At 35.0% G+C, this 20203-nt stretch overlaps 1 protein-coding gene across 1 annotated transcript in view; it reads left to right on the top strand.

The window, feature by feature from the left end:
- BARD1 (BRCA1 associated RING domain 1) overlaps nucleotides 1-18692 on the top strand; it is a 73373-nt gene extending 54681 nt beyond the window's left edge. The window contains exons 7-10 of the mRNA XM_008049215.2: nucleotides 299-431; nucleotides 1289-1381; nucleotides 16899-16996; nucleotides 18249-18692. Of these exons, the coding sequence (XP_008047406.1) occupies nucleotides 299-431; nucleotides 1289-1381; nucleotides 16899-16996; nucleotides 18249-18581 (657 nt within the window). The 3' untranslated portion in view covers nucleotides 18582-18692. The remainder of the gene's footprint in view (nucleotides 1-298; nucleotides 432-1288; nucleotides 1382-16898; nucleotides 16997-18248) is intronic.
- Nucleotides 18693-20203: the final 1511 nt, after the last annotated feature.

The following is a 20203-nucleotide window of genomic DNA, read 5'->3' as shown; positions in this document are numbered from 1 at the left end:
TTTTTGATTTATTGTAGAGATGAGGTCTCGCTGTCCAGGTGGGTCTTGAACCCGCGGGCTCAGGCAATCCACTCACCTCAGCCTCCCAAAGGCACAGGATTACAGGCTGAGCCACCGAGCCCGGCTGAAAAATAATTATTTAAATGTTTTGACCATCAAGGTTCTGCACAGATTTAATGAAACTATTGAAAATTATTAGGTAGGGTAATGAAATTAAGGGTTATATCAACTGAGTGTCTATTTAATGGCTTTCTCTTGTCTTCAGATGTTTTTAACACTGATGTCTCCTCATTGACAGATGAACACTGGACAACGTAGGGATGGACCTCTTGTTCTTATAGGCAGTGGGCTTTCTTCGGAACAACAGAAGATGCTCAGTGAGCTTGCATCAATTCTTAAAGCTAAAAAATGTGCTGAATTTGATAGTACAGGTGAGGCTTTTGAGTTTTTTGGTAGAAAAAAATGTAAATAGGTGATCCCTTTGAAGAACTACCTTTGATAATTTATATATGTTTTAGTCATTAAAAGATGGCTATATACTTTGCATCTTGTCATAAATCTAAAATATTTTTTCAGTAATAAATTACTTATAGGCTTAATGCAGTTAAGAAATGTAAAATTTAAAGCTTTGCATATATTTTATGACAGAACAGTTTGTTAGAAGAGCAAAGTTTTGAGTTTGCTAATGAAAAAAATTCTTTTTTTGATTTGGAGTCTCACTCTGTCACCCAGGCTGGAATGCAGTGGTTTGTTGCTCACGGCCACCACAGCCTCAAGCTGATGGGCTCAGGCGATCTGTCCGCCTCAGCCTTCCAAGTAGCTGGAACAACAGGCGCACGCTACCATGCCTGGCTAATTTTTGTGATTTATTGTAGAGATGAGGTCTCACCAAGTTGCCTAGGCTGGTCTCGAACCCCCACGCTCAGGCAGTCCTCTCACCTCCGCCTCCCAAAGTGATGGGATTACAGGCTGAGCCACTGTGCCTGGCCGTCAGATAAATTGTAGTGCAGTGCAATATAATGCCATAATTCCTTAGTTATAATTGAAAAGAAAAGAAAAATGTATGTTTGCTAATATGGCTTTAAGATACATGGTATATGATCTGATTTTTCATGTTGCTAGCCAGATTAGAGAATGATAAATAAAGTCTTAAGTGTAGAAATTGTTTTCTTTGAAGAAAATTCAGATACAAGTTTTTAAAACATAGACTAATTATAAAAAGCAAGCTAGTTGGAGACTTATATTGGTTTGTATCTCTTTTTCTCTTACTACTTTTTTTATATTCTAGTAACTCATGTTATTGTTCCTGGTGATAAAGTTCAAAGTACTGTGAAGTGTATGCTTGGGATACTCAATGGATGCTGGATCCTGACATTTGAATGTAAGTATTGGAATTAACTAGACTAGCTTTCTTTTTTATAGTTGTTATTGCCCACATTATTATTTAACGTATGCAAATTTTATCTCTGATTAGTCACTGCATTTTGAAAAAGTTTCGCATATTAATGGTATCATTTCTTAGTAGATGTCTACAGATGTGTTCTGGTTTTAAAGTCTTTTTTTCTGTGATACTAGCTATTTTAATAAAGGTTTAATGAAGTACCTAGTACATTTTTAAGCCTAACCAATCTATATTTCTGTTAAATGATATATTCAGTTTAATAAACACGTTTTAAATATATTGCATGATACGTCTATGAAATGAAAGTAGTTTATTGTTTTTCCTTTATGATGAACTGCATAACAGCCTTTTGATCTCTTAGCTAATCTAGTGTTTTGAGGAAGCTTGCTAGAAAGCTTAGACTGTCTTGTACTACCTGATTTGGGTTGACTTTACCAGCTGTATCTCAGCCTCCACGGAAAATGTTTCCCCATTCCCCTCTTCTTGCTGATAGTCAAACACCACCACCTTCAGAGCTGCCTTTCATCTTCTCTGCAGGCACTTGTTTGCTTTTCTTAACTTGGATTCCCTTAGGAGTTAAAATAAAAAGAAATACATGGTTATTTTTTCCACTCCTCAGTATCTAAAGTATCTACTCTTGATATGATGACTGAAATAGGATAGTGTCTTGACCTTTCTTTGTTAACTAATTGTTTAGTAAAGATTATTGGCTACAAAGTAGTAACAGGTGAGTGTCTTGATTAGTGGTGGTGATGGAACACAAGGCTACACATGTGAGAAAATTACAGCGATCTGCATGTGTACACAAATACAAATGAGTGTATAACTGGTCCATTTCACATAAACTCTATGAATTGTGTTGATGGCAATTTGCTTGGTATAGTTATATGAAATGTTAACATTCGACACTGGAGGAAAAGTGCTTTTGACTTCTCTGTACATTTCTTTGCAACTTGTAACTATAATTATTTTAAAATAAAAAGTTAAAAAGGAATAGTGAGTATATTTAATGAAACTTTCTTTTTTAGAAGCAATGATGGATTAAAATTAGCTTTAAAAAACTGTGTTTTATGGTCTTGTGCTTTGAAGTTTTATGGTACAATGCTTGATTCATCAAGATGTTAATTATAATACTAATTTAATCTGTAGATTGAAATTGATTTGGTTTGTAAAAGTTTCATCAATTGGTATTCATGTCCTTTTTAAGTACAGCTACTCCTTTTCTTGTGATACAAGTCTCCACTGATGCCATCTGATCCTGCTAAGTGGCTGTGACTAGTGATGTCACTCCATCTGTTCTCATCAGTTCCTATTATCAGTCCTCCTAGTCATAACCAGTTTGAGAAGTGTGATAGATAATTGGACTGATTGACCATTTACATAGGACAAAAAAGTTTCTCTTTGTGCCCCGTTTATTTTTGAACTTTTCTTTCTTTTCAAATCTGTGATAAGTCTTATTGAGCCTCAGTATTTTAAAAAACTCATTTAGAATGGCTTCATGATTATGGACGCTTTTGTACTGAACCTGTGCCAGAAACCTTGCCAGTGGCTATAGGGATAAACAGATTTTCATAATAATAAAGTCTCAGTAATAAAGAAGCCATATGAAACTCAATGTTAAGACATTTACCACTTAACTTTGAGTCTAATTCTTGTGAATATGCTGAACTGGCATTTGGTTACATGAGACATGAATCACTTTCATAAAATCTGCGTTCTTTGAGAAATAAGTTTTCTCAAACTTGTTCGAGAATGAGTTTTGTCACTTTAATGATTTGGCCATGTCATTTTTATAGAATCAACTGACGGACTCAAGCTAGCTTAATGGTGTGCTGTTTGGTGATTTTCACAGTAGTGAATAACATCCTCTAATATCAGTGGTTCTTTTAGGATAAAGGATGGATGGAATCTCTCATTGAAATTCATACCCTCATGTTTTCTAATATAGGGTCCAAAGAGAAATAGGTTTGAAGTTTCAGACAATTTCTATAAATAGTCACTGGGTTTATGAAAAGAAGGCAAGAACCTTCAAATACCTTCTTTTTAATATTTACTTCTCATAGTTTCCATATTATTCTCAATGCCAAGCATCTCAGTTTGATTTTGTTTTTTAGGAGGCAGAGTCTCACTATGTTGCCTAGACTAGTCTTAAACTCCTGGGTGCAAACGATACTCCTGCCTTGGCCTTGCACGTAGCTGGGACTACAGGCACGTGCCAGTGTGCCTGGTTCTGTTTTTTTTTTTTAATGTATCATAGCTATTCAAAACTATCTGAAAGCCATTTATAGTAAAATAAAATAAGTGAACCAAAGCTTTCAAAATTCATTGTAAAGATTTATGACTTTTTAAAACATGGTCTTATGTTTAAGTCTGTCTATTAGCTTGCTGGTAGACAAAACCTTTACTGGATTAACTATTAAGAAACTTTAGTGTTAACTTTTTATGTGATTTTTCATAAACCTAATAGATTCAAGAGCAGTTTTACTCTAAATTTTCTCTGTAGATAATCGGCTAAGTTTACAAATTTAACAAAAATATTTATACAAAACACTTGGATCCAAATTTAACTATTAGAAGTTTTCTGTTTAAAAGTGTTTGTCTTAATTGGTTAATACCTCTTATATTCCTACATTGTATACATTGAGCATATTACAATGCCACAATGAATGGACTTAGTTTGAAGATTCTGAGAATAGTCTGTAATTGTACAGAACAGTCAGTCTGTCTCATACTTATTTTATAGGTAGTTTATAGAAGTAGCAGCTATAGGTAAGAAAACTTTCTTCTTCAAAGATCAGATTGTGGCAGATTTTCTTCTTTAGTTCAGTTTTTGGTGCTAATTCCTTACAGGTCATTAATAACCACCCTTCTACAAAGGGGATTTTTGGTAAAGAGGTTCGTTCCCACATATAAGTAAGTCATTTTGTTAGTCTTTTAGAGTATAAGTAACAGGAAACTGCATTCTAAAGATGCAAACCAGTCTTGAGTGAGATAATTCTTTTTTCTGACCTGTTCTTTCAGTACACTGTTTTCCAAAATGTTTTTCTAACCTAAACCTTTTTTAAAAAAGAAAAAAAAATTCTGTATCCTCATTTCTCACCTCATTGTGAAGAAGAGAGCAGATGGCTGTCATCTTTTCTTTAATAATCTCTCCCTCTTCCCCACTCTCATCTAAGTTTAAATAAAATTGCAGCTGTAGAAGTTGTAAAAGCCTCCAGCACCTAAGGGAATTGCTGGGGGAATGTGCCAGACATTTTACATTGGACTTGCATCTATGAGTTGAGGAAGGACCAAATGGGGTTTTGTGTTTTTTTGTTGAGGAGAGATGGATCTTAAAACACAATCTATTGCACCATCAGTTTATAAATGGCCTTATAATGAGGTTAACACAATCTTTTCCCCCCCGCAAAGTGGTTGTACATTTTATTTTTTTTTTTAATTTTAAAGATGTGGGGTACAATTCAGGGTTAGTTATACAAATGTTCATTATGCAGGTACCCTTGTTGAAGAGTTGTGCCCCCACCCCAATAGATTTCCACTATTGCCAGTCCTTTTCTTATAGTATTACAATAATTGTTCATGGTCCACTTATGAGTGAGAACATGTGGTACTCAGTTCTTTATTTCTATGATAGATCACTCAGTATTATGAACTCTAAGTCCATCCAAGTTGCTGTGAAGTTCATAATTTTGTCCTTTTTTTATGACTGTGTAATATTCAATCGGGGGGTATGTACCATATCTTTATCCAGTCCGCTTTGGATAGGCAGCACTACTGGTTTCATGTTTTTGCTATTGTGAATCATGTTGTAATAAACATACGTGTGCAGGTATCTTTTTCATAAAGTGATTTGAGTTCCTCTGGGTATATTTCCAGAAGGGGGATTGCAGGGTCATATGGAAGGTCAATTTTTAGATATTTTAGGAGTCGCCAAACTGTTTTTCACAGAGGCTGTATTAGTTTACACTCTCACTAGCAGTTTAGAAGTAACACATTCTTTTCTATTACAATTTACTTCTTTAAATGGATATTCAGAGTGCTGTGGACTTTTAAAATTAAATGTTATTTTTATTCTATACAAACTTTGCCCCCAAAAATGAATATATCAAAGCATTTTTATAAACTAAGATTGATTAGGCAAATTCATGTTTACAGAGTCCTCCACCAAAGATTAATATTTAAGAATAAAAAAGTTAACATCCTTTGATCCAGTAGTCCTACTTCTGAGAATTTACCCTAAGCAAATAATACAGATGAAAGAAAAAAAGTGTTTCCATTGATATTTCTAATAGCAAGAAGTAGGGACAATAACCTACATATAAGAGGATTAAGAAAATTCTGGAATGCTTAAAGATATTCTCTGGAGTTTATATTTTTATAAGATTAAATAATAAGAACAAGGCATTATGTAAAACAGGATTGTTTATATTTTAAAAAACAAAACAGGCCCAGCGTGGGAGATCACACCTGTAATCCCAGCACTTTGGGAGGCCGAGGCAGCAGGATTGCTTGAGCTCAGAAGTTTGAGTTCAGCCAAGGCAAAATAGTGAGTCCTTGTCTCTACAAAAAAATTTTTTTAAAACTAGTCAAGAGTGGTGGCATGTGTCTGTAGTCCCAGCTCCTTGGGAGGCTTGAGTGGAAGGATCATCTGAGCCTAGCAGGTCAAGGCTGCAGTGAGTTTTGATCAAGCCATTGAACTCCAGTCTGGGAGACAGAGTGGCACCCCAACTCAAGAAACAAAAAAGAGTAAAAAGCATAAAACAATTATATCTTCACTTTCAACAATAAATAAATATGTAGGTTTTGGTGTGCCTGCCCACCAGACACCCGATCTTGCAAGACTGACATTAATGTCTCATTTCTGCTGCACTCCATGTCTCTGTGTCCTTCTTTGTTTTTGAACAGGTAAGTTCATTTCTTACAATTTTGGGGCTCATCTTGGATACTCTGCATCTGCAGAGGGGGGACCCCAGCAGAGGAGGAGATGTCCTACCCAATTTCGGGTGGCCTACTCTGCTTGGGTATCTCAGCTGCTCACAGGATTGCAGATCAGCCCAAGACTATTGTTCTGGTGGCAGCAGAAGAGACACAGACCAAAAAAAAAAAGGAAGCAGGCAACAAGGTAACCTCGTGCATGAGCCAAGGTAGGAAAAATTGGACTGTAAGTAGTGCCTTGGTGGTTGGAGCATTCTCGGAGGTTAAGTGTGTGTATGTGACTGAGACGTGTCTCAAGATATGAAACAATTGTGGAGTCTCCATCTGTGTTTTCGTTGTCCTGCAAGGGAAGTGGCCGGAGATGGACAAAGTGGATCTTGAAGTTTGCAAGAAACCTTCAATAAGGGAGGGTTGAGCACTTCGGGAAACAGCTGGAGTCTTAAGGACTGCGAGAAACTTCCAGTAAGGGAAGTTGCACACCCTATGGGAAGCTCCAAAATCACACAGCTTACCCAGTAACTGAGAATGGTAATGACCAGTCTAGGCCTAGGAAGAGAAGTCAGGAAAGCTCCCTTAAAATTCCCCCAGATAGCCCATTGTGGTGAATGTTGGAAAACTGGAAAGATGATTCCAGGACTAAGAAAACGGATGAAATAAAAATTCTCCCTCTAACATTACCCTAGATAGTCCATTGGGGAAATGTCGAGGTCTTGGTGAGATAGCCCTTATACCAAGAACAAGGAGGAATGATCAGGAGCTCTGTAATGTCCATATGGAAACAGGAACACCCTCCAGGGCTGGGCATTCAGCCAGCTGAGCAAAAGTACCCTAATGGAGATCCTGAGTGAGACAATAATGGTCAAGAGAATAGGACAAAAATGCAGAATCTGAGGTGGTTGATTAAATAAATAAATAAATAAATACATATGCAAATGCATATGGGTAAAAATAAAGCAGTGGTAGATTAGTGAGTTACTAAAGAGGCCTATTGGTTTAATACAGTTTTAAAAACTGTGTACCTATTAGGTCAAATTCAAGCTGTCTAGGAATAAATTCAAAATCTCAAGTTCTAACAGTTATAGCATATATTTTCATTTTAGCCTTTTCCGAAGATTTGGTCTTAATCAGAGAAATTAGAATCTACATGTATATATTTTTCCTGTCTGGTGCACCAGATCTTTCGTACCTATTAGGCAGAGCAAGCAAGTGCATTTGAATATGGTAATTGTCCTAATTAGAGCAGACATTTTTACATAAATGTTTGAGCCTTTATTATATGGCTTAAAAAACACACTGAGCAATCGGACAGTCTGAGTTTGGGCGTTTGCCACACCTACTCAGTGATGGACTATTTTGGTATTATCATTTATAATACAAGATCTTAGAATTGATAACCAACTTTTGCCTAAGAACATTTTATGATATGGGAATATATTTTTGTGATAGGATTTGACCTTCTCAGTATGCATTAAGTAAAATAAATATATTGAGCATAATATGATATGAAGAAATAGGTTTTTGTGTGTAAATAGGCTTATTAACTAGACTACTAACTTTAAAAAGTAGTCAAAAGTAAGCAGTTATTAAATGGCATTTGTATGGAGTAATAAAGTCTAATGATCTTTGACAATATTTTCTGGGATAGCCCAAATCTAGATAGGAGCATTTTGCTTTTGTTTCTTTTTTAGCCTTTTAAAAAATTGTTCTTCCAGTCTTTGCCGTGGAATTTAATATACTGGGCTCATTTCTCTATTTTTTTACTTGCCACTCAATTTTTCAGAAATTTCAGTGATAGTGTAAGTTGTTATTTTTCCAATTTTTCCCGTTGTAGAAAGTTTTCTGTTGTGATTTCTTTTTTCCAAAGTTTAGTGCTATCATAGTCTACTTGACCATAAAGCATACACAAATGTATTTACAAATAAATAGTTTTGCTTTTACAACCTGGATGCTCATTTTTAATAGAACCAGAAAAGACATTTTTAAATATTTACTTTACTTTTATGCTGCTATCTTGAGTGACATAAATTCCTAGCTTGGATCTACTGACGTGTATTAGCGTTTTTTTGATTCTGTATTTTAATTTTTTTTCTTTAGGGCATTTTATATTGAATGAGAATGATTAATTCTGATTTTCAATGCTATTTCAGTTACAAATAGCCCGTAATCAAAATAATAACAATTCTTTAAGATATGAATTTATTTACTGCTCTGGGTTTTAAAGAGAATGAGGAGGTTGTATGTATGGCCTTCCATACAGGGCATATTCCCAGCTTTGGACATTAAAGAAAGCTCCATTTTAAAGCTTTCTTCCATCTTTATTATATTCTCTAATCGTATGTGTATAGCTGTGGATTCAGGAAACGCCCCCCCCCCCTTTTAACTCCCTCTCATTTGTATGATCCTTTTTTTTACCTAAAACTAAGAAAAGTAACTAAGCGTAATATAAATCCATGGACGTCATCAATAGTTAATGAAGCTCAAATGAAAATAATACATTCATTTATATATGTGTGTGTATATATATATGCATTTATGAGATAGGACACAAGAATATTCACTAGTCATTTATAATAAAGGAATACCTTTCTGCATAGTATGTTTCTTTATAAAAAATTGTTGTGGCCCTGCAATTCATAAGCTGCGTTATTTAATCCAAAAACTTCAGACCTTACTAAAGAGCCAGAGCTACTTTAATGACTTCGAGTTAATGACTTTGAGTTAAGAAATACTTTGGGAATTGGGCTGCTTACCTATATATAAAAAAGTAATAAGTCCTCAGGGCAAAAGAAAAGCTTACATGGAATGGCAGGCATGATCAGAAATACACCTGGGCTAAAAGAATTTCTTAGTTTTAATAGATAGTCAGTCCATCCCTTTATTTCTGCAAAGTGATAGCTTCAGTCAAAATCTTAAGCTGTAATAGAACATGTAAAAAGAAAGATGAACTAAAGCATACATCTTATGAGCATAGTAACTTGACACATTTTAAAATATGTGTCATTTTGGCATATGCAGAAATCTCTGTTTAAATAAATAACATACCTTATTCATGTAAAGTGCTTTCAGTTTGGAAATTATTAGGTAAGAAAGTGAACTAAAATGTGGGCTCTTGTATTTGCTTCTTTTCTTCAAAAGGGAGAATAAGAATTCATCTTTGCTGAACATATTAATGGCAGATAATGGAATAATTATGGACTTTATTAACCACTTATTACAAGTATAAAATAGTTTGGTTAAATTTTAAGAAGTATTTTCAAATTTGTGGAAGATGGCCTACTGTTTAAAAAGTCTTGATGTATGTATAGAGATTAAGGATTAGAGTATATATTATACTTTAGGTGAGTTAATGACTAGGAATTTTGAGAAAATTCTCATACTTTGTTTTAAATGAAAAGTAGTCAAGAATTCCTGCTTCAGTGTGCTTAGCTTCTATTGTGTAAGTGAAACCTTTAAATATCAGCCATTATTTTTGTTGTTGTTGTTTGTTTTTTTGTTTTGAGTCGAATTCTCACTCTCTTGCCCGGACTGACGTGCAGTGGCACATTCATAGCCACCACAGCCTCTACCTGCTGGAGTCAGGTGATCCTTCTGCCTCACCTTCCAAGTAGCTGGAACTACAGGCGTGTGCCACCATGATCCACTAATTTTTCTTGATTTATTGTAGAGATGAGGTCTCCAAGTTGCCCAGGTTCTGGCAATCCTCTCACCTTGGCTTCCCAAAGTGCTGGGATTATAGGCGTGAGTCACACGCCCTGCCTCATTATTTGTTAATTAGGTAATATTTGACTGGTAGATTTTCCATTTTATTGATTATGTTAACATGTATTATCATTTACATTTCTGAAGGTAAAACTATCCTCCTGCTTGTTTATTAAGTAATTATATATGTAACAAGTAGAATATGTTACATATGTTACATCTGAGCAGAGAATGGCTGGCATTTCCTTATATGCTTTATTTTTTATAAAAGTAAAGATATTTCAAAAAACTGATCTAGGAGTTGCAGAATATCTGAGTTCTCATTACATTTGTGTCATTGAGAAAGCTGCTTAAATCTCTGAGAACTTAAGTTTCTTGTCTATAAAATGAAGAAGTTGATTAGACGAGGCATCAGAATTTCAAATTGGCAGTCTGAGGACTGAAGCAGATATAATTTATGTGATCTGTCTAATACCATTTAATTATTATGTCTTTAGTTATGATGTTTGTTACAGTCTCCATAGCTTCCTACCACTTCATACCGGTTCCTCACACACTTCTGTAATTTGTTTGGCCCTGATAGACATTCAAGTCGCAACCCTTGCAGTAGAGGTCACTCCCAACTCTCAGAAAGTCCTCAAGGTTTTCTATGCTATAATAGCAACTCTAACTGTTTCTTAGTTTTGCAGGAGGGCAGGTTTGTTTGTTTTTTTTCCTCTTTCTTTAGTTGATAGAGCATAGGGAGTTGGCAAATTGTTACTAGGAACACGAGAATATCAGAGGCATGTATTTGTTCAGCTCAGTAATTAAAGTGTTGATTTTTTCAGCCTTTACAGAAATTAACTGAACAACTGCTATGAAGCTGAAAATTTAATGCACTGACTTCTTCCCAGGGAAGTACCATGCTGCCCTGTTGGTCTCTGCCGTCTCATTTCTCTTGATGTCATATTTGTTGAGTTCTAGCATCTTTTAAAGTGAAATTCTACTGATTGACGAATGCCAGCACATTACTAGAAGCAATAGATGCCATTTTAATGTGTTTCTTATAAGAGTTTAAATAATCAAATAGACACATAAAATGGAAAAGCCACCAGGATAGGCGAGCCTGTCTACTTATTCTGTAACTAGACATTAGTCAGTCACTAAATAACAGTAGCTATCATGAGTGTCCAGTGTAGTCCTTGGCTTTATATGCCGGCATATTCATTCAGCTAAAGTTTCTATTAAGAATGCTCAGTAAACATTAGGAAGGAGATTTAGGAAGGGTACTATGAGCTTCAGTGATGGAAACAGTAAAAAGAATAATTTCTGTATAAAATAATGAATTTGTTTTAAGTCAGTGATTTCACTGAATGGCTAATGTTTTTTGGATTAGTATTTAATATGGAAACAGTATATGATGTAATGCCAGCACACTGGCAATTGTTTCTAGTATGATATTTTGAACTAGTCAAAAATGTTGCATCTTATTTTCAATATACAGTAAAGTTAACATTTTAATATTAGCTTCACTAGATCTTTTTTTGATCTCGGTGAGCAATGAGTACAATTGATGCTATTTTAAAATATAATTTTTATAACATACAAAAAGCAACTTTCATGGAACATTTGAAAGTCAGCCATTCAGCTTAGCAAACTTGGGTGAATATGACTTTTATATGAAAAGCTATGGGGGAGGGCAACTCCCTTGGATCCCCTCCCACTGTGGGAGCTTTTCTGTCCTCTCAATAAATCTTGCTTTCTCAAAAAAAAAAAAAGAAAGAAAGCAAATGGGGGAAGAGATGTGAGTACCAACGAAAGCCCAGGCAAAACTAGCATGATAGGGAGTTACGGTTATCCCAAGCATGTGGTTTGAATTTGAACATGCATTCACAGTCAGAAAAGACTCAGTCTCTTGGCAAACCTCTGCTTTTGGATAGATTTAGTATTCAATTGTTAAAATCTCCTAACTCTTAGAAATTAAGCAACATCTGGGAACAATCAGCCAAGGCAGCTTTAAAGCATTTGACATAATCACATCATGTCTTTTAGAGCCCAAGTTTTATCTTGTGTACCAGAAAGTTGTGTTTTAGTGTAAAATGCACAGGCTTTGGAAAACTCAACAGACTTGGGTTCAAATTCCCATTATGCCAATTAACAGTTGATGACTTTAAGGAAGTCAGTTTCTTCACATTTTCGCTCCCTCCCTGAAATGGATATAATATGCAGTGAATCCTTATTGTTCATGGATTCTGCATTTGTGAATGTTACTTGCTAATTTTTCTTATAACCTCAAAATCAATACAACGATTTTGTAGACAAGCACAGAGTAGTGAAGAGTTTGAGTTGTCCAAGGAACGTGTTTACAGCTGAGGTCAAGCAAGGTTTTACTTGGCTTCCTTTTTCCAGCTCTCTACTGTTAGTGCCCCTTTCACAGTCTATTAGTGCCACATTGTTTGCGTTTTTGCTGTGCCTTTCAGAGAAAGTGCTTGAGTTAGATAAGCTTTGTGAAGACCTGAATTGTAGTGCTATTGGCCCTGAGTTCAATGTTAATTAATCAATGACATGTAATAAATAAGTTGTCTTTAAACAGAAATATATACAATAAAGTATTAATCAGTTGACAAAAATATTGGGACCAGAGGCTCACAAGAACCTAATCCTGTCTTTCCTCGAGGAGCAATGGATCATTATTCACTAATTCAGTGTTTGTAACATCTTTGTAGAACCTAACTGCTGCAGTTAATGAGCACTGACTATGCTAGTCTTTCTGAATTTGGAAAAGGATACAAGTACTTACAACATAGATAGTAGCTGGTATCATAGTAATTTTTATCGGGGTGTTTCCTTGGAACAAACAATTGTATTTTTGGTCATATAAAGCTAGAAAGGTAAAACAAAAATGGAATAGAATAATTTGGTTTTTAGAATTTTTTTTGTTTTTTTCCTCCTTTAACCAGAAAATATTGGTGTGTGACTATAGCACTGATTTGGTTAGGCCTTGTGATGATGAGTATTTTATTTTAAATTATGTAAAAATAAAGTTTCATAGGACTGGACAGTGTTTATACATTCAGTTTATAATGAGGCATTCTGTTCATCGCATGAATGTTAGGTAACACAGCATTCACAGTTTTTATAAAATGATGTTGCTATCATGCTTCTCCACTAATGACAGTTTATGGGAACAGATTTTTGTCTCTGGTGATATAGGCATAAGAAAAGTAAACTTACATACAACCAAATAAATTCTACTCAGATGCTATTCATTGGTGCCCAGGGAAGTAACAATAAAACAAACTTGATATTCAATATCTTCTTAATGTTATTCTACATTTTCTTTTAATATTTAATAATTCCATTTTATGTTTGTTTAATACTGGAATTATAAAGAACTAAAAATCTGGTTCTGTATTGTTTCCTGTTTTACTAATATCTTTGAATCCTACTTCACTATCACTAATACGTATAAATCATTAATACTTCTAGAATATTTGATTACCAATTTTTATATTCAAGATATATTGGTTCTACATTGTTTTGAGAAACAGCTCTGTATTTATACATTTTTACTCAAAAATGATTATTTTGCTTTTAACTTATCTGAAGTAAATGTGAAATGGAAAGAATATTTTTCTTTTTTTATTATCTTTCTGACAATCAGATCTGCTCTCACATTTGTTCTTCTTCTAAAGGTTAGCATTTTTCAATTGAAAGACCAAGAAAAGCTGAATCTGAAAAACATGAATCTTCTCGTGTTTTCTGTAGCTCTTGACCTTTGTTCCTTAATTGTCTTTGTAACAGAAATTTAATTCATATCAAGTTTTTTAAATTTATGAATAAGGGTAGGGAGTTCCTTTTGCCATGAGTTATACCATGACTTGAGATTCTCCCAATAGCAATAAATAGACAATAAGTCTTTAAAACATATGTATAATTACAAGTGTGACATGGGTATAATTACAGATGTGCTTGAAAAATTAAATTTGATAATGGATTGTTTATTTACAGGCAAATAAAGCAATAAAATTTCATTTGAAATTAAGCACTCAAAAAATAAAATAATGCCTTCTAAGTTTAATGAAAATTCAGGATTATGATATTAAAGCAGCAGGAATTCCTTTCTCAGGGGCAGAGATTATGACTTATTTTATGCATAATAGAGGCTTAATACAGCTTGAGCCTGCCTGATCCCCAAACCAAAAAGACTACAAAATACAAAACTATTTGAGTGCCAACATGACAACACTAGTGGAAAATTCCACACATGTAGGTTGCAGTAAAAATTGGATGCAGTAAAAATGCTGTCAAAACTTTGTGTTGTGCACACAATTATTAAATGTATTGTATAAAATTACCTTCAGTCTATGTGTATAAGGTGTATATGAGACATAAATGAATTTTGTGTTTAAACTTGAGCCTCATCCCCAAGATACTTCATTATTTATATGCAAATATTCCAAAATCCGAAAAAGCTCAAAATCTGAAACACTTGTGGTCCCAAGTACTTCAGACAAGGGATATTTGTCCTGTAAATATGATACAGGAAGAGCACTGAAGTGGGAGGCTGTTATCGTGTTAGGAAGTGGTTAGTTTTAACTTTGTAATTATTAGCAATGATCTTGGCAAGTCACTTTATGTTTCTGCATTGACTGTGCAAATCTATAAAACAAAGTTGAACTAGCTCTTCAGGGTCTGTTCTACCCCTTAAATTCTATGATTCTAAGTATTTTCAAAATCTGTTACAGGATTACTTTAGGATAAAAATATATTTAATGGTGGTCAATTTTTTTTTCTCAAAGGGTACCAGTTTCTTCAACTCTGTCTCTTACTCTAAAATCTACAGATTGACACATGTAGACAGAGATGAATTTTTATTATGTCAGTTTGGGGTAATAGAGAAGAAAGTTTTAAAATGGTTATTTCATAAAGTCTAAAGTGAACTTAGTAACTCTTGAACAGTGTTGAGTTTCTTTGTCTTCGGTGTCATTTTTTTGCTCCCAAGATGATGATTATAGGTTAAAAAGTCTTTTACTCGTACACAAATGAATTTTTGTTTTATCGACTGTGCTTCTGGGATAGTTCTGGTACTTGTAGCAGATTAGCTGTTGGTTCTGGGCCACCCTTCAGTTCTGAGAGGAGTCCTCGACAAGCATATACATGGTTTACAGACCAAGTCGTGGCTCTTCTGCATTGGAGTCATCCTACTGTTGAATGTAGTCGGGATCAGCTGGACAGAATTTCATCACTGGTGTTTTTCAGAAGTTTTCCAAAGTAATGTTAAATCGGTGTATTTCCAACATATACGTTTAATTCTCAATGGAAAGTATATGTTTATGCAGCCATAAGTTCTTTCTGGTTAAGTTTTAAGCCATTAGCTACCTAGTGATAGTGGGAAGTAATGGTGTGATATTCAAAATTGCCTATAACTCTTACAGGTACTGTATCTTTTTTTTTTTTTAATCGGTGGATAAAATCCTTTGGATAGAATCCTTTAACACTTAAGACTTTAGTGAATTTCATTAAAATTTTTTTCTTTGTGTTAATAACACAAGGCAACAAGTAAGAGTGAGGAGACCTGAGTTGTTCCAGCTTTGTCAATAACCTCTGCTGTTAAAGCCCTGTTCCGCTGGAGAGTGTGTTAAATGCGAAAGAATGCATAAGTGAATAATGTATGGTTCTTACCCTCAGTGATAAGACTGAAGTTACTTAGCAAAATAATCTCAAAGACAAGTAGCAAATTGTGTGAAAGGTTTGTTTTTATAATGAAAATAATTGATTATTAGTATCCAGTTTCTGGAACGTTTCTTGCATTTTGCCCACAGAAGACCTGTGAAAAAGATTTCCTTTTTTTCTTTCCATAATCAGGGATGTTCCCAAAGCAAGTAATTGGAATAGCTAAGTCATTTGACTCCAGATCTCAAATTTTGCTTAGTTACATGCCATCCAAACAGAAACATGATACATATATACCCTTGCCATCAGTTCTGTCCATTGAGGATGACAGACAGTATCCCAGGTTGTTCTCTCTAGATTATTAAGCTGACCGTATCCTCCCCTCTATGATTGGTCTTGGGCACCTCGGAGGGCTCATATCATTTCTAGAGTTTAACTAGACAGTTGGTGCTGGCTGCCAACTAATGACCCAGGAATGACTCTAAACAGTGGAAGGCCGAGCTATATCTCTATTGCTCTTGCATTTTAACCCAAAACTGCAAACACACTTAACCAAGCCATCAAAAGAATGCTTTTTTCCTGTGTAGCCCAACCATATCATCCTACAATGACGACTTCAGTGTTATACCTATCAAAAGTCCAACACATTGCAGGCTCTACTTATTGTTTATTTTAACAAGTGCTGTTGAGCCTCTTCTGTGTGGACAGCTGAGCTAGGTGTGGTGGACTAAACCACTTTCCTTAATGTTAGATCATTTATAGTACCACAGGAGATCAGACATATGACTGCCAAAATGAGCTATGCAGGTGATAAGTGCTCGGTTTATATTATTGTGGGCTGGACTAAATGATGGACTTTATTCACCCTAATTTTGGTCATTGTTGTGAGTAAAAATGTAGATTTTTGTTTTTGCGGCAGTTGATTTAGGATTTTCAGAAAAGAGATGAAAATGACAGTTACTTTTCAGTACTAAGTCATTGCTAAATTCTCTGAAAGAAGGACGATTTATATTTTCTTTTCATGGAAGCCAGTTTTATTATATTTTGTTTGGGTCTAAGTAAGTAAGTAAGTAAGATTTCTACTTCAGAATAATACTTAGAACAACCATGAAGAAGAAAACGACTTGTAAGTTGCTTAATTTTAATGAGAGAAATAGTTTTTACTTGATATTTATCTTGCTTTTTTTCTTTTTTTTTTTCTGGTCAGGGGTGAAAGCATGTCTACAAAGCAAAGTGTGTGTACAAGAAGAAACGTATGAAATTCCTGAAGGTCCACAGAGAAGCAGACTCAACAGAGAACAGCTGGTATTTTCTTTCTTTTTTTTTTTTTTGTACTGCTTTTGTCGTTCTTATTATGACTTAATATTATCATCACCATCAGGCAAAACTTCTTCTGCCCTTTCAATAAGTACAGGTGACTGATTAAAATTTTAATTGTGCTTATTTCAAACACTTGATTCTGAAAGATGATCACGATGAGCAGTAAAATCCAGAAGGTAATAATTTAATACTGTTAATGGATTTTTGGCATCTTGAACATTCTCATAAACCTTTCAGAATCGGAGGTAAATTTCAGATACAGGAAGTAGCTTGAAAGAAGACTTACAGCTGCTGCTCAGATTTAGTTACCATATGTCTTTATGGGCACATATTGCAGTTTTAATGGATAATATTCCATTATCCTGTTGATACATCTAAGTATATGAGACCTGACAAAGAACATTTTTGTAGGAGGGAAACTGTGAGACTTTTTACATAGAAGTGTGTTTCATTGGATCTCTAGCCATGGCTCAATAATCTATTGTGCCCTGGTGAATAAACTCTGGAACCTTTGGGCCACGCTCCCACTGTAGCCGTCCTGGAGACCTTAGACTGGTGCTACGTAGGGACCTGAATGTGAATGGGCAGCATTGGATAAAGGTTCATAAAAGAGATGTTAGTCTTGTAATTGAATTAAGTTTAGCCTGGTATCCCTGAAGCATATTTCAGATGCCCTAGGAATTCTTGGGACTTTAGGTCTCATCATATATGCATAAACATCCTGATAAAAGAAGTTTGATGACAGTTTTTGAGTTTTTTAAAATACACATACCTAAAATTTTGGTAGAGTGAAAAGAAACCAAGATGGTGATTGAATCTTAGGGAAAAAATTATAAATAAGAAACCCTTATCTGCATAAATATTTTTCTTACTCTAATTTGTTCCTTTGAAGAATGACTTATCCCAGAACCTCATTAAGTAGCTTCTTAGGTTGCGGTCAAAACTTTATTTTATGCACAAAATTATTGTATGAAATTATCTTTTGGCTCTGTGTATAAGGTGTGTATGAAACATTAATGAATTTTGTGTTTAAACTTGGATCCCATCCCCAGGATATATCAATATGGGCGTACCATTATGCCAAAATCCAAAAAGATTTTAAATCTGAAATACTTCTGGTCCCAAGGATTTCGGATAAAGGATACTCAACCAGTATTTTATTTCTCACAGTCATATGCAGTGTTTTAAAATACAGTACTTTGATCTGCCTTTAAAAGGTGTTTTCTTATTGTTTCAGTTGCCAAAGCTGTTTGATGGATGCTACTTCTATTTGGGGGGAACCTTCAGGCACCATCCAAAGGACAACCTTATTAAGCTTATCACTGCAGCTGGCGGCCAAATCCTCAATAGAAAACCCAAGCCAGACAGTGACGTGACTCAGGCCATCAATACAATCGCCTACCACGCCAAGCCCGATTCTGATCAGCGCTTCTGCACACAGTATATCATCTATGAGGATTTGTCTAATTACCGCCCAGAGAAGATTCGGCAGGGCAAAGTCTGGATGGCTTCTTCGAGCTGGTTTATAGACTGTGTGATGTCATTTGAGTTGCTCCCACTTGACAGCTGAATATTGTACCAGATGAACATTTCACATTGAACAAGTTCATGGAGTTTGCGACAGCCCAGCCAATTGCATTGTTTTTGATCACTCAGTTTTACAAATAGGTGGAGTCATTCATTTTTTTAAAGTTTCAGTTTTAAAAAATCTTATGCCAGATTAGGAATTCACTTTGTGTTTGCCATTTAGATGCTGGGATTCCTTTTAAGGATTTTTCTTTTTAAAACTGGCATTTAAAAAAAATTTTTATCATGTCTTTCTATTCAAATTATCAGCTATTAAAGATTAATGAGAGGCTATCAGACTGTTGGTTAAATATACAAGTGGCATCATTACTGTTTTTGCCTTTTAATACTTTTTTTTTTTTTTGAGTTGGAGTCTCACTCTGTCGCCCAGACTGGAGTGCAGTGGCCGCTCCAGGCCACCGCAGCCTCGACCTGCTGGGCTCCGCGATCCTTCCGCCTCAACCTTCCGAGTAGCCGGAATTACAGGCACGCGCTACCACACCTGGCTGATTTTTTGATTTATTGTAGAGATGAGGTCTCGCTGCCCAGGCGGGTCTCGAACCCACAGGCTCAGGCAATCCACTCACTTCAGCCTCCCAAAGGCGCGGGATTATAGGCTGAGCCACCGAGCCTGGCTCCTTTTAATACTTTTTAATGAAAAAAATCCACACTTGGCACCAGTGGAAATACTTGCCATTCTTCCATAAACAGAATATTATCAAATAATTCTGACTTTATTGTAATGAAAGGAGAGGATCCAATCTAAATGTGCCACTATAGCTGTTAAATTTGCCCATCTGCAGTTGTATTTATCTTACATTGTTTTCATTTTGTTTCTTATAATTTTCTTTGATGTCTGTTCATACATTTTTAACCATGATTTTATCATGTATATTTATCAGAAATCATGACTTACACCTTAGCATTATTGTTTTTTGGTGGTGAAAATTAACACTGGGCTCATGGTTACATATTTTTATTGTATACATTTGCTTATAATTAGCTGTCAATTTATAACTGTTTATTTACTATATATGCATACATATATGCTTATATATTATATAGAACATTTTCTGGCGCATTTTAGTATCAGTATTTTTTAGGTCTTACCAGTCTAGCAAATTTTCAAATGTCAATACATTGCCTTAAAAACAGTCTTTTGGTAGACCTTGCTAGGTATTGCTAAAATAATTTTTTGAAGGTCTTAATTTTTTCCTTTGTAAAATTTTCAAATTTTTAGGTTGGCATGGAGGCCGATGTTGAAGATTACTTGATTTAGAACAGATTCTTTCCAATAAGTGTAGAGGTGGGAGAGTAGAGGGACTTACTCCTAGTACCAAACAGTCAAGGACCTCAAGTAGCAGGCAGGACATCACCTGAGAATGGCCAGACCTGGGAATGTTATTCTGGTTTGAGTGTTCTCCTTTGTGAATTGACAATGATAGACTAGATCATTTTAGAACACTTTTTAAGAAGCAGAATTCTTTAATATGTCTTTCTTAGAAATTGAGTGTGCTTATAATACTAAAGGCTTAAGGAAAGGAGACACTGTGAGACCTGCCAGTTTGGTCCCTCATGAGCCAAAGAGAACCATTTGATAACCACTAGAATGGAGTATTCCTAATT

Source organism: Carlito syrichta, unplaced genomic scaffold (assembly GCF_000164805.1).
Source record: "Carlito syrichta isolate Samal-C Ts95f unplaced genomic scaffold, Tarsius_syrichta-2.0.1 Scaffold51764, whole genome shotgun sequence".
In the NCBI taxonomy this organism is placed as follows: Eukaryota; Metazoa; Chordata; class Mammalia; order Primates; family Tarsiidae; genus Carlito; species Carlito syrichta.
Note: the sequence above shows the minus strand (reverse complement) of the source record. Positions and strands in the feature narration are given on the sequence as shown.